The sequence below is a fragment of the Panthera uncia genome, chromosome B1 (assembly GCF_023721935.1).
Source record: "Panthera uncia isolate 11264 chromosome B1, Puncia_PCG_1.0, whole genome shotgun sequence".
Classification (NCBI taxonomy): Eukaryota; Metazoa; Chordata; class Mammalia; order Carnivora; family Felidae; genus Panthera; species Panthera uncia.
Window position 1 is genome coordinate 6,980,347 of NC_064811.1, and position 15,003 is coordinate 6,995,349.

The 15,003-nt window shown below is 47.6% G+C and overlaps 1 protein-coding gene across 1 annotated transcript in view; it reads right to left on the minus strand.

Moving 5' to 3' along the window:
• Positions 1-313: 313 nt before the first annotated feature.
• CLNK (cytokine dependent hematopoietic cell linker) overlaps positions 314-15,003 on the minus strand; it is a 122,049-nt gene continuing 107,359 nt past the window's right edge. The window contains exons 20-22 of the mRNA XM_049632627.1: positions 12,785-12,862; positions 8,721-8,876; positions 314-555 (exon numbers count right to left, since the gene is read on the minus strand). Of these exons, the coding sequence (XP_049488584.1) occupies positions 409-555; positions 8,721-8,876; positions 12,785-12,862 (381 nt within the window). The 3' untranslated portion in view covers positions 314-408. The remainder of the gene's footprint in view (positions 556-8,720; positions 8,877-12,784; positions 12,863-15,003) is intronic.

Here is a 15,003-nt window from a genome sequence, read left to right on the forward strand (position 1 = left end):
GTCCTACCACTCCAGAAATAAAGGCAGGGGCAGGTCCTATAAAGAGCATAAACTTGGGAGTCTCACATAGATCTGTCCTGTGCGAATTGCAAATATTTCAGCAAACCTTCTTGTCACCTTTATTTCTCATCTGTAACATAGGCACGAGGACCACATTTACAGTTTTCTCTTTAGATGATACGCTTTTAAAAGCCAGTTTTTATTTTTTTGCTTCTTATAGATATTTCTTCTGTGGCTTGAACTTTCGAAACCGAGATTGAGTTTCCAGTTTCCATGGTAAAAGGTTTTTCTTTTTCTCCGAGGTCAAAGAAGTGATCCCTCGAAGCCACAGAACGTCATCTTTTGAAATCATTGGAAAATGGGTGGAGGCATCGGATCCCCTGAACCGGAGAGAACACAGAGCCCAGGCTACCACGGCGAGAAGCATCTGCTGAAGGGGAGCGGCTGTGTTAGGTAGCATTGCACCCTGTGGATCCCAGTTCTATCTTTCCCGTCAATTAGTACGATGGGAAAATACTTGTAGTGTTCGATCATGTCTTCCACCGAATTAAACTTCTGAAACACAGAAAAGAAAGTTAATGAAAATGTAAATATCTTTTGTGTCTGTGGGTTAAAGCACAGAATTAGATGCTTCATTTTAGTTAGAGAAGAAGTTAATTCAATTTATATATATATATATATATATATATAATATATTATATATATTACTATATTATATCTAGATTATATATAGATTATATATATAATATATATAATATATCTATATTATTATATATATATATTTTGAATTGTGAAGGTGTGTCATAAAGTGTTTTTTTTTTTTTTTTTTTTTTTTTTAAAGAATGGGGAGAGCCAGCTCTGGAAGGAAGAGAGATAAAAATGATAAAGTAACAAGGGAGAGCAGGGTGCTTGGGGAGACCAAGAGTGAGCGGGTCAGGGCTTGACCTTCACTTCGTAAATTGGTCAGAAGGCCTCAGTGAGCTTCCCTCCTGGAAACCCCTCTGTTCCAAGGAGTCCTGGGGTAATCAGAAGGAATAGAGCTGGCCTCAGGGTGCTGGTAGCTGTTAGCCAATGTCCCTTCCTTCCCAGGGCTTCTTGTGAAACACCGAGGTGATAGCAGACCTTCACATGTTGATGTTTCTGGAGGTACACGGGTAAAGGGCTGTGGACAGTGAGATTATTTCTTTTTCCTTTTCCTTTTTTTAAAAGTTTATGTATTTCAGAGAGGGAGAGAGCAAGCACAAGTGGAGGAGGGGCAGAGAGAGAGGGGGACAGAGGATCTGAGGCAGACTCAGAGCTATCAGCACAGAGCCCAATGTGGGGCTCCAACTCACGAACCACGAGATCATGACCTGAGCCCGGATCAAGAGTCCGACTCTGAACCGACTGAGCCATCTAGGTGGCCCGAGATTATTTCAAGCTTAGGGAATCAGGATGTGCTTTGCTGAAGATGTAGACTTGAAACGGGCTATACCTTCTGGGTGATTCTACATAAAGGGGCAAGAGGTTTAAGGATTCTAAACGCACAGGAAGAAGCATGAACGAAGACAGATGTTGAGGACAAGGGGGCACGGACAGTGATGCTGCTGAACTGAGTTTGGGTGTGTTCTCAAAGGGAATACTGGAGGACGAGTGGGAAGAGCTTGCTCAGTCTGCCTTGCACACCTTAAGATGATGCGTGCCCTCGATCCTCCTTGGCCACAACCCTGTAAGGTGAGCAGGGCAGGAGGAACGGCCTTCATGCAGAGCTAAGGAAACCGCAGCTCAGAGACGTGGCCTGACCTGCTTGGAGGTCACACAGCTAGGGGGCCAGGACCAGGAATGGAACCTGGTTTTTCTGGACATGAGTCTGCCCTTTCCCCTCTGCACCTTGCCAGTGGCGTGTGAGCCCGGATGCCGACAGACCAGGATAGAGACGACACAGCCCGAAGGGAGGGAGCCATGGTGGGGATGACTCTGATGCTGTTCTAGCATCATACACACTCCTCCCTCTGCCCAGTGTGCCCCAGCACGGAAATGTTTGCGGGCCTTCGGGACATCCAGCAGGAATGAGATGGCCTTGGTGCCGGTCCTCATGGGGATTACATTCTAGTGGGGGCAGATGGAAAATAGTTTCCTGTGCAAATAGGTAATTTCATTTAGGGACAATGTGCTCTGAAAACAGTCAGCTTGGAACTCAAGAGGGACCTGCCCTTGGGGCTGCATGTGGTGGCTGGGAGGGAACTGCTGTTTCCTCAGGGGAGTTCTGAGTTGAAATACAAGAGACCTGTAACTGCCATGGCGGTCCCATCCTTCCCGCCACTTGTGGAGGGTGTGAGGAGTAAAGAGGTGTCACAATGGGGGAAAGAGGCAGGCAATGACGAATTTCCTGACATGGGCCAGTCCCTGGATCCACTCCGTTCCTGCCTGTCCTGATGATGGAGTTCCCAGGGCTCTCCGGTGTTCCCACCCAGGCTCATCCGACTTTGTGTTCTGTCTTTTCACACTGAAAACAGTCCTGATGAAATCTGTAAGTGGCTGGCCCCTCTGTGCCTGTTACTGTATCTGGTTTCAGTGAGATGACCCACCTGTCCACCCCTAACAGGTATTCAATAGCTACCAGTTCCTACCTGATGCCGAGGTAAGGTGGTTTTGCCAGGGGTCACACGGGGAAAGCAAGTGTTGTGTTACAGAGGTCATAGGTGAAGGGCCTGTGGGGACCAAGTGCCTGAGTTCCAACCTGGGCTCTCCCGCTCACTAGCTGTGTGACCTCAGGCAAGTTTCTTACGCTCTCTGTTTCAGTTTCTTTACCTACGGACAGGGATGGTAACGGCAGGACGTACCTCTGAGGGCCATTGTGAGGATTAATTGAGTTGACACATACATAGCGTTTAGAAGAGAACTTAGTGTATACAGTGAGTGCTCAATAAACGTCATTCCTATGACCTCATCCTTTCTAGGTTTGCCAAGAACACGAACAAAGACCAATGAAATCACTGGAGAGGGTTATAGACGATCACTGTATGCTTTCTACACCATCAGGAAGGCTTTTTTATGGTGTTTCACTTCCAGTTATAAACTAAGAACAGAGTTTTCTCTTTTTTCACGTTTGGCAAAACTAAACGTAATGAAGACAAGCTTGTCATGTGGAAGTCTTCGGTGACATTGGTTAACCCCACGTGGCACAAAGGAAATTTCTCTTCCCTGGTGTTCATCTTCAGAGGGAAAATGCTTGCTTCCAGAATATTCTCATTCCTGCTATCTTTAGGATGGTCTTGAAATCATGAGTCAATATTAATTATTTTAATAACCTACTGCCTGGATGCCAATGTATATGAAATCATAATTTTAATAAGTGGTAGGAAGCAAGCAAGGCATCGTTTCTTATTATTTCCTCCTTGTGATAGGCCCACAACTGACACATTAAAGAGACTTTTAAAAAATATTATAATTAAGCTCTTAATTTTATATTAAATGATTTTTTTCCAGGAGGAGAGCAAATGTCATCCTAATATTAGGTCTTAAAAAATTTGTTTACGCATCAGGCTCTGTGCTGACAGCTCAGAGCCTGGAGTCTGCTTCAGATTCAGTGTCTCCCTCTCTCTGTGCCCCTCCCCTGCTCACGCTCTGTCTCTGTCTCTCTCTCTCCTCTCAAATAAATAAACATTAAATCAAATAAAAAAAAAATTTGTTTACACCTCTTATGTTTGGCCTATATACCAGCTGTAGGCAATGGTTGACTGCCAGAAAGGTAAGTAAATCTGTTTGGGTGCACGCATAGGAGTGAAAGAAGAAAAGAGAAGCAGAGTGGCAGACAGAAGAAACGAGAAGCCGTAAGCTCATGGGCTCATTGTTTGTCTCTACTAGTTTTTAAAGTTTATCAGGTTGGGGAACCTGGGTGGCTTAGTCAGTTAAGCGTCTGCCGACTCTCGATTTCCACTCATGATCTCATGGTTTGTGAGCTTGAGCCCCGCGTCGGGTTCAGTGCTGACAGTGCAGAGCCTGCTTGGGATTCTCTTTCCCTCTCTCTGCCCCTCGCCCCTCTAAATAAATAAGCAAACTTCAGGGAACGGTCTGGTGATGGAAATTGCTCCCTTCTATGAGCTTTCACGGAGATGTTGACAAACGTGATTTCTAGACTTAGATGCAGGGCTCATGTCTGGCAGCAGATGAAAGTTCCTCAGGTTATTAATGGCAGGTGCCTCTCTGGCCAGGGCTGGGGTTCTACCAGTTGCTAAATATTTCCAGCCTCACCCCTGCTCAGGTACATGCATAGATGGGCACAGATTAGCAGGGTCTCCCTGGCCGGCAGGGACTCTGTGTCCCCAGAATGGGGATTCATTTAGAGAAGAGGAAGAGACAGCGTGACCACGGAGGCAGAGATCGGAGCCATGTGGCCCACAAGCCAAGGAGCCAAGGATCGCCCAGAGCCACCGGAAGCTGACAGGGGCAAGGAAGGATCCCTCCCTCAGCATCCAGAAGCCCCGCTGATACTTTGATTTCAGGTGTCTGGCCACCAGAATCACAGGAGAGTACATTTTTTAAAGATGTTTATTTACTTTTGAGGGACAGAGCGTCAGCAGGGGAGGGGCAGAGAGAGAGGGAGACACAGAATCCGAAGCAGGCTCCAGGCTCTGAGCTGGCAGCACAGAGCCTGATGCGGGGCTCGAACCCACGAGTGGTGAGATCATGACCTGAGCCGAAGTCGGATGCTCAACCCCCTGAGCCACCCAGGTGTTCCACATTTCTGTTGTTTTAAGCCACCAAGTTTGCAGTACTTGGTTACAGGCCCCAGAGAGTGAAGGTGATGGGTCTCTCCGAAATCTGAATTCAGACACGAGTTTCTAGCCACGTGGCTAACAGGATGATGCACATACCTAATCTGCAGTAAAATGGACCTTCCCAGGCTTATTCTTGGCAGACGCGTGTGGGTTTGCTCGCCTTCTGTGCTCGCTTTCTGGGGCCTCGTCCAGGCATCCCCTGCAGCCCCCCACACCCCGGGGAGAGCTGCACCTCACCTCTGCCCGGGCGCACAGGCCTGATGCAGGGGCTTTGGGGGATCATTTACGATGCAAACCCATACTGATGAAGCACCTGCCCTTTATGAGTTCGGCACTCTGTTTACATCATCTCATCTTACATGTAATAACTCCCTGGAGACAGGCGTCGCTGCATTGGATGTGTGGTTCAATTCTAAGGTTTGCAAGACAGCCCCACAGCCACGCAAAACCAAAATTGTCCCTGAAGTCCCTGTATCTCATTACCTTTCTCCTCCAGAGTCGGACTAAGACCCTCATTCTTCATTCGAGCCCCAGGTGAAGTAGCTAGCCACTAGCCTGCACTCAGCACAGCCTTACTGTGTCCATTTCTTTCTTCCTTTTGTAAAGCTGGGAGAGTCTCCCCCAGCCAGGCGGGGGTGCCCACGCATGGAGGGGTGCAGGAGGGAGCTGAGGGCAAGCTAGACTGTCCCAGCCTCGTGCCAGTGCCCGTTCGCTGGGAGGACGGGCAGGAAGAACCAGTGTAAAGTCTCACTTCTCACCCAGTGCCTGGCACACAGGAAGCTTCCAGAAAAGTGTTAACTATTCTTCCACCCACGTTCTGGGCTGTTTTCAAGGAGGCTGGGGACTGTTTGCGTTTGGTCACGATATTATCTGAGACCATATGAATAGTTATGCAGGATGAGAAATGAACCCCAGCCTTGCCGTGTACCTGCTGTGACGGGGGCGGGAGGGGGGGTGGTGGTGGTGGTGGTTACTTAACATTTCTGTCTTCGTGTCACTGTCTGTTAAATGGAAATATTGGCGGCACCTAAGTCCCAGGGTCGCCATGAGGATGAAATCGATCCACTTCGTAATTGTTAACGGCATTGGCTGCTTTCTGTGCACAGCGAACATATGTAAGTGTTACATAAACACAGGAAAAAGGAGGCTTTTGCTTGGGGGAAATGCATGGGAGGAGAAAATTCCAGAATAACCCAAAAAGGGTTTTCTTAAAATAGGCATTTGGATCCTTGAGGGGTCCTTGGTGACCGTAATTGGAACAGCTCACCTGGAAGCTGGCGGTCTAATCTGGGCTGTCACAGATGGTAACTGCTTCCCTGCTGGGGCAGTGAACTGGCTGACAATCTGATTAAACGCCATCCCTGGGTCGCTGTTTCCTCTTTTACGGGCAGACCAAAGTGTGGCATGCTGGGGAAGAAGCGGTGACCTCTTTAGGTCTGGTAAAAGGGGCTCACGAACGCGTCCTTCCCAGAGGTTTTTGGAGGTCCAGGTGAGAGAGCAAAGGACACGGCATCTGGTAGGGGCCCCACGCGTCAGGGCGCGTGATTTCCCTACGCTTCAGGGCGGTGTCCCGAGCATTTAAAAGTCGTAGACAGCTTTTTAAAATAATGTGAGCAGTTCAATGAACTGGAAGAAGATAGAGGGCAGAGCGAAACTGAGCCGGGATGTTCACTAACCACAGGCATCTAGTTAAGGGGGGCTGTACCCCAGTTATTACAGTGACTCGGGATTAATAGTGAAAAATATAACAACTAACCCTTACCGTGGGCTTGCTAAACCCCTGGCCGGCTCGGACGGTGTTAACGTTCAGTTAAGTCACTAATCCTTAATCCCAAAGGGAAGATTGGCTACTTCTCTCTAGCTTTGCCATAATACTCTCTTATTATGGCTGTATTTAGAAGATTTATGCATTAATCTATCTATCCACTCATGCTCTCCTTTCCGTCAAAACTTTCCCAGGTTCCAGCAAAGGCCCATGTTGACTGCAACTCTCCAGCCACATGTGATTCCTAAAAAAGGGCTCTGGGTCAGACGCTGGGTTTAAGCTGGAGTCTTTTATTCATTTTTTTAATGTTTACTTATTTTTGAGAGAGAGAGAGAGAGAGAGAGAGAGAGACAGCGTGCGAGTGAAGGAGGGGCAGAGAGGGAGCCAGGACCCCAAGCGGGCTCTGCGCTGACAATAGACAGCCCCACGTGGGGCTCGAACCCACAAACCGTGAGATCGTGACCTGAGCCGAAGTCGGACACTTAACTACCTGAGCCACCCAGGCGCCCATAAGCTGGAGTCTTCACGCAGCTGCCGACAGGATTCCCACATACCTGCCTGCCTGATGCGTTTTCGCAGCCCCAGCAATGTTCCTCGTTTTGATTTCTAGCAAAGAATAATGGGCAGTTGTGTGAAAGTTTTGTTTTCACGCTGTATTTGTTTTCTCGGTCCTCTGTGACAAAGTACCACAGATGGAGAGGGGTGGGGGCGCCTGAACAACAGAGATGTACCGTCTCACAGATCTGGACGCCGAGAGTCCAAGATTGAGGTGTAGGCACATCGGTTCCTTCTCTCTGCTTGGTGTGTAGATGGCCATCTCCTCTCTGTGACTTCACAGCCGTGCGTGTCTGTGTCCTTATCTCCTCTTGTAGAGACACCAGTCATATTGGATCTGGGCCTGCCCATATGACCTCATTTTACCATAATCTCCTCTTTAAAGACCTTAGCTCTAAATACCCAATTACAGGGGTGCCTGGGTGGCTCCAGTCTGTTGTGTCTGACGCTTGGTTTCAGCTCAGGGCGTGATCTCACAGTCTGTGAGTTCGAGCCCCATATCGCTGCTTGGGATTCTGTCTCTCCCTCTTTCTCTGTCCCTCCCCTGCTTTCTTTCTCTCTCTCTCAAAATAAATAAATAAACTAAAAAAAAAAAATACCCCAATACAGTTATATTCTGAGGCACTACCTGTTAGGTCTTCAACATATGAATTTGGAAGAGCTGGGGGACAAAATTCAGCCTGTAATACGTACCAACAGATACAACTGAGGTCTGGAGATGCTACACGAGAATCACTGAATTAGAGAAGTCCAGACAAGAAAAGAACATTACATTTGAAGAAACCAAATCTCAGAGAAGTTACGTCACTGGCCTGAGCTCACATTCTTAGTCAATGGCGACTCAGAACTTGAACCTTACCTTTCCTGCCATCCCCTTCCCTGCCCGCCTTCCTTCCAAGAAGAGCTGCCCTCTCACTTACTCTTCATTTGTCTCTAGCCATTTACGGAACTGTCTGAGACTCAGTTTCCCTACCTCGAAGGTCGGAGCAACTGTTATGTCAAGGAGGTTATGGGTTAATGTGAGGTGGTTCAGATAGACCAAGACTACCATAAACACATTCAGCCCAAATCAATCTCCTTTCTTCTCTGTATTTATACAGTTGCCATGAATGCCCGCATTGACTGTCTCACCCAGCCGCCTACCAGCAGATCCGTACTGATGTGGGGCATGCTCAACATGGCCCTGAATACTGTGATGGAACTCACATTCAATTTGGAGACACAAACCTAAGGGTTCCTAATGCAGGCGGATGTTGTCAGGATGTCTGCGCTGGGAATTTGGCCCTGGGGCGGGGAAGGAATGTGGCCTTAACACTGACACAGGCTTCAGAGGAGGCCTCCCGAGAGGCAGAACTGAGATGTGTCCTGCAAAGTGAGTTTTCTTTAATGGGCCAGAGCCTTGTGAGGGTGCAGGAATGGTCAGGATTGGCTGGGGCCCCAAGGGCTGAAGCGTAAGGTGGGCAGGGATGCTTGTAGAAGGGGCTGGAAGGGAATTACAGTCTCCACCTCCAGGGCGGCGCTCTTTTCTCCTATCCCAGCAGGCGTGGGGATGCGACCGACTGATGGCTTGGCCAGCATCCCCCAACTTACCCCCTTGCTGTCGTTGGTCTGGAAAAGGGAAGCTGTCAGGTTATACCCACCTCGTCTCCCCTGAGTCCTGTCCCCAGGGCAAACTGCTGATTCTTCTCCAGGAAACGGATTTTCACGTTGTAGACTCTGTTCCCATAAAACACCACCAAAACGTAGGGTTCTGCCCTGGATTTCGTGGAACAGTCTCGGACCAAGAAAGTGCCATCCTGAAGCAGAAGGAAGAATGGCCTCTTGTCAGGCAAGCCAGAACCCCACCCCAACAGTGGTGGCAAGAGTGACACTTGTGCTTATGAAGTTCCCAAATGGCTTTCTTTCTGGCAAACAGGTCTTTGGTTCAGTTTAATTTAATGAGTATTTATCGAATGTCAATATGTTCAAGGGGTCTTGTTTTCTGAAAACTATACCCGTCTGTCTACAGTCATACCACCCTGAATGCGCCCGATCTCGTCTGAAAACTATACCTGTCAGATTATGACATCCCCTTCTTCCAAATCTCCCACCGTCCCCGACTGTCCTCTATGCCATGCCTACAACCTTAGTATGATGTTCAATGGATAGATGCACCGACCTGTCTTGGGGATTTTGTTTCCTGAATCTCGGCTTCAGCCAAGCCACTGTTTCTCAAGGGCACTGTCTTGCTTTTGGGAACTCAGCATTTTCCCAGGCCGCCCCAGCTGCAGGGAGTAGCCCTCCACCTCCCCTCCCAGAGGGGCTTCCTTCTCCTGCCCATGTTCGCATCTTTCCTCTTCTGCCTGATGCTCAGGTGTTATTGTAGAGACAGTGGGAGCCACTGCAGGCTTTAGCAGGAGAGGCTTTTAGCATAATAAGTGGGGCCTCTGGTCGGGAGATGTCAATATAGGGCAAGGGTCCCCAAAAGAGAGGTGGGGCGTCAGTCATTGATAGCACAAGTAGATATGTGAGGGAGGGGATAACATAGCCTCAGGTGAAGGGAAGGCAGGTGCAGGGGAAGAAAGAGGGGATGCAAAAAAGGATTAAGAAGATATCTGGGAGATAGGAGGAAACCCAGAAGCTTCTGTATGACAGAAGCCAAGGGAGGAGACGGAGAATTTCCAAAAAAAGGTCCATTAGCGTGAAACGGCTGGAGGGCTGCGAAGAGGCAAACTGCAGGGACCAGGTATATCCTGGGGAATTGCTCAGGATGAACGTCTGTCTGGACATAAATGGGTAGGAAATGGAGCGATTCTCCCGAACAGAAACACACCTACAAGACTTGGTTTTGTGGTTACGTGCTGTCTTTTATACGATGACAAATACTGAAAAGTCTCTAGCTGTAATTGCACAGATTCTTACGGAGATGAGTACAAATGATCTATTAGGCTACATCTAATTAGATGGGTGCAACACTTAACTATTTTTTATAGAGATAGATCTATATAATAATTTATGCCTATGACTGTTACATATAATTATCTCTATGCAGACTATGTTTTATATCTATAGATCTATAACTATATTACAGGTAACTAATATAGTATTATAGATCTTGATAACAATGCTTGTAATATTATGTAATAATACTATTAGTATATTAAATTTATAAATAATGCTAAAAAAACTAGTGACGTGATAATGCTGGTAGCTAAGGTTTATCGAGACTCGCTCTCAAGACGCTAAGCATGTTACACACATTATTTCACGCGGTGTTTACATAAAGCGTGAGAAGTTATTTTCTTCCTATTTTACAGGTAAGGGAAATAGAGTCTAATTGCTTAAGTGAATCCACGAATGCATCACGGCTAATTAGTAGAGTACCTAAAAGCTAAGCCCAAATCTTTGCTCTTTAAATGAATCAGCCTCTGAGTACATGAAGTGGGATTGAGGAATTTTCTGGAACTTGTTCGGCCTCAAACCTTCAGCCGTAATTGAAGCCTTAACATTCGAGCACAGAACACTGCCCAAGATCAGAAAGGGAGAGGAGGCCAAGACACATCACTATTTTTGGATTTATCATTTTAACTTCTGCAATGAGTTTGTCACAGTGAATCTGGGCAATCTTGCAACTTAAATGAAATTATCTGTCATTAATTGGAAACACGTTTTGACAAAACGGAGACCAACAGAACAGGAAAATATGCAGTTATCCAACTGAGATTCTCTTTTCTCAGTGCTTTTGTGGGAGGAGGCAGAAGGGAAGCAAAAGGAGCTTTGCCGGAGTGCCCAGATATTTCTGGAAGGACGTTATGTGATGTATACGTTGTTCTTCTAGAACCATCCACGCAGCGGCTCCTGGAAGCAGGTCTTTAAGAGTAATTTTTCTGGTGGGAGACAGGCTCAGAGAGCACAGTGGCTCATTGGGTACTGATAGCCAAGAAGAAGAGGCAAGGTCGGAGTTGGCAGCCTGTTCCCACATATACCCAGCAGCTGTCAGCCATGGTGGGATTCCCCAGGGACAGGGAAGGGAGGCCCCTGTAGCCAAGGCATCACCTATGGCTCCCCATTTGAATGTAAAGAACTATAAATGGCTCCTAGAGGCAGTTGTGATTTTGTGAAGAGAGCGCTGATCTTGAATACAGGTTCTGCCGCTTTTTCCTTTACAACCAACACCTTGGTTTAGCCTCAGTTTCCTCACCTAGCCAATCAGATAGTTCCAATTATTTCTAATAGGTTCAGGAGACTATGTTAGCAACCATTTAATTTCCTACTGCTGCTGTAACAAATGACCATGACCTTTGTGGACTAAAACAATGGATTCTCCTCCAGTTCTGGAGGTTGAATTCTGACATGGGTTTTTCCAGGCTAAAATCTAGGGGTCACAGGGCTGGGTTCCTTCTAGAGGTTCTCAGGAAGAATGCATTTCCTTGCCTTTTCCGGCTTCCAGAGGCTGCCAGGGGTCCTTGACTCACGGCCTCTACGTCTGACTTTGACATTCCTACCTCGTCTTATAGGATTCTTGTGATTACATTGAATCCACTCAGATAATACAAGATAGTGTCCCCATCTCAAGACTCCTAATTTAATCACTTCTGCGAATTCCTTTTTCTATGTAAGGTGATGTATTCACAGGTTCTGGGGATTAGGATGTGGGCCTCTTGTCGGGGGCATTATTCTATTTACCCGAGAAACTTATATATGATTTATCTTGTTTAATTTTACAGTATCAATCCTGAGAGCTACATTTTATTGAAATTTATTGGGGACCTGTCATTTACTGACCCATTTACTAATGAATGAATGTGTTCATTTTTGTATTTCCTCATTCAACACCAAGCATTGTACTGGTTAGCAGGGGAGAGGTTTCAATGTGGCATCACTCTTGAGACCCTATCACTTTTGAGATAGTCTCACAATCAAGTAGGGCTCTCTGCCCATAGTAGAATAGTTGCTTAATAACTATTTGCTATTTGTGATGATGGTTGTGGTGGTCATTTGATCTGCTCATAAGTGTTTCAGTGCCCCTCTCCTTTTGGTCAAAAGGGGTTGTCCTTCCCCATCCTCTTGGAAGGTAGACCTGGCTGTATGAATTGCTTTGGCCAAGGAAGCGTGAGCAGAGATAAATGTTCCTTTTGAGAGGCTGTGGTAAGAGCCAGCATGTGACTGGTGGGAGCACACACCGAGTTGTGGTCTTCACCAGCCTGGGTCAACCCACCAACCGTTCTAGCCCAGGAACGTGAGCAAGAATTATCTTGCTGTGCTAAGCGACTGAGATCTTGGGTGGTTAGTACAGCATCACCTATTGTATCCTGACTATCACAGCATTCATGATCCTTGCACCTTTCCTGAAGACAGGAGACATAAAGATTCACCTGTACCTTGGGCAGACCTTTGGTAACGAGATGAACTTGGAAGAAAGCAGAAGGAAGGCACCTTCCATGGTGACCTCCATTTACACCCCAGCTTCCACATTTGATCTCCCAAATCAAGGGCTGCTTTTACTGTTCTCACTTAACAATAATAATGATAATAATAATAAAAACTGGACCGAAAGACGTTTTGGAATTAGAGGCAGTCACGACTAATCGGTGACACAGCTGAGTCCCCCTTTTAATGACAACCTCCTGAGCACCGAGAGATACAGGCCGGTGCATCAGAGCAGTGTCAGAAGACCGTAGGAGGGCAGCAGACACAGGGAGGTGGGCTTTCCAGCAGGCGTTACCTTGTTCTCCCTCCTTAATGCCTCTTCCACTGCCTGGCGACTGTGCTCTCCAACGTACCAGTTGCTTTGCTGGACATCCTGCGGTGCAGGTGAAATGACGAATAGTTTAGGGTCAAAAGGAAGTATTAATTTTAAGTAATCAATTACCTCAAGTGTACTTTCATTCCACCCGTGCCAAATCACAGTTCGATTTATAGCAAACACGCACTACAAAAATTCCATCCCTGGATCTGGAGACGGACACAGGAAAGGTAACTACGGCTTAGGAATTACGAAACTGGCAACACAGAGTCCGTCTGCCATCAAAAGGAGCCGGACATTTCACCCCAGGTGTTGAGGAAGGCCCTTCGGCACCACGCTCAACATGGATAAGAAATCTCTACCACTGTGTTGTGAGTCTGCACCTGCGGAAGCTGATTAAGGTTGGATGCGTATCGTTGGTGAAGCCAGTGCGGGCCTAGTCCTTGTAGAAACAGCAGGGGAGGGGTGTCTGGCTGGCTGAGTCAGTTAAGCATCCGACTCTCGATCTCCGCTCAGGTCATGGTCTCACGGTTTGTAGGATGGAGCCCTGCGTTGGGTCCCGTGCTGACCGCTTGGAGCCTCCTTGGAATCCTCTCCCCCTCTCTCTCGGCCCCTGCCCCACTCATTCTCTCCCTCCCTCTCTCTATCTCTCTCTCTCTCTCAACAACAAACAAAAAAAAAAGCTTAAAAAAGCAGGGGAAGGAAAGGAAAGGTGCAGACTGAGAGCATCTTTATAGCACTCGCTTCAAGTCACAGGTGGTAGGCCTGAGTCTGTCCGGCTTTCTCCCTGTACCATGATACATTATTGTGCCAATTGAGTTATTCTGATTGTAAAATGCACCACAACAGAAGGAAGGGAGGTCAGAGAGCTGTGCCATAGATCTGCAATTCCTGTACTGGGATCCAAGGATAATAACATCAAACAATCCCCTGCATGAGTCCAGCATCTCCAAGGCCATTCTTCATTCATTATCCCAATCCGTCCCTGCCACAATCCTGTGTCGTAGGCGTGTCTGGACGGAGCAGGCTCAGGAAGTCGGCACCTGTTACGTGGTCGGCAAGGGCCAGGTCTTTGTTGTCTCAGCGCCTCTGGTCCTCCCAGCACATACAACAATGGGTGCACCAAGCGTGCGTGGTGGGAGAGGCGTGAGCTAACTCTAGCCCAACTGTGCAACCTCATTGGTTACCACCCTCCAGTATGAGGACGTGGTCAGGCCAGCCAGATGTGTTTGCTGCTCCCTGGACATACACAGCTTCAGGGCTTGGCACGAGCCAGCCCTGCTGCCCGGAAACCCCCCCCTCCCCCTCCTTCCCCTTTCCTCTCACCCAGCCCTGCCATTCTCTTCCATCAAGTTGGGGATCAAAGTCATCTCTTATTTGAGACCCCCTTTGGAATAAGTTCCCTTATGGAGTGCCTACCCCCAGTGGGGAGTGGGTACTGGGAAGGTCCAGAGGCAGGACCAGCTCTGCTCCCCTCCTGCCAAGCCATGTGACAGGCTCCATCCAGAAAGAAAGGAGCCTGAGAGCCCCATCTGCCTCAGAAGTGTGAGCTCCCAGCGTACAGAGTGGTCTGCTGCTTCTGGAAGGCTTGTCAGCCAGTTCAGGGGCTTAGCAGGGCTCAGTGCATTTCATCTATTCTGATTTTATTTACTTTTTCGAACTGGAAGCACTTAGAGATTTTATGGTCTTATTTGTCCAGGTGTGGTCATGAGTGCTGGCCGGTGAGTTTAGGTGGGACTCAAACACAGCCTTAAATAAGTCAGAAATGCCTGGGGGAGAAGCAGCCCCTTCAGTTGTCTTTTTAGACCTTTGGATAATTCAAGAGGGATGTTTCCTTCTTGTTCTAGTATGTCCTTAATATCTCTCTGGCATTTCTAACCTCCCCAGTAACAGAAGAACCATCCTTATGCTGACAGCTACCAGCGAGTGAAGAGATCTTGCTATAATTTAATGGCTTTGTTCTGTTTGAGTTAAAAGGACTTTAAAAATGTGGCAAAATACACATAGCATCAGATTCACTATTTAAACCATTTTAACTATATAATGCAGTGACACTGAGTACATTCTCGTTGCTTTGCAACCATCACCATTGTCTCCCTGCAACACTTTGTCATCATCCCGAATTGAAGTTCTAGACAGATTAAACAGCTCCCCGTCTCCCCCCTGCCCCCTCACCTCCCAGCCCCTGGCCACGGCCA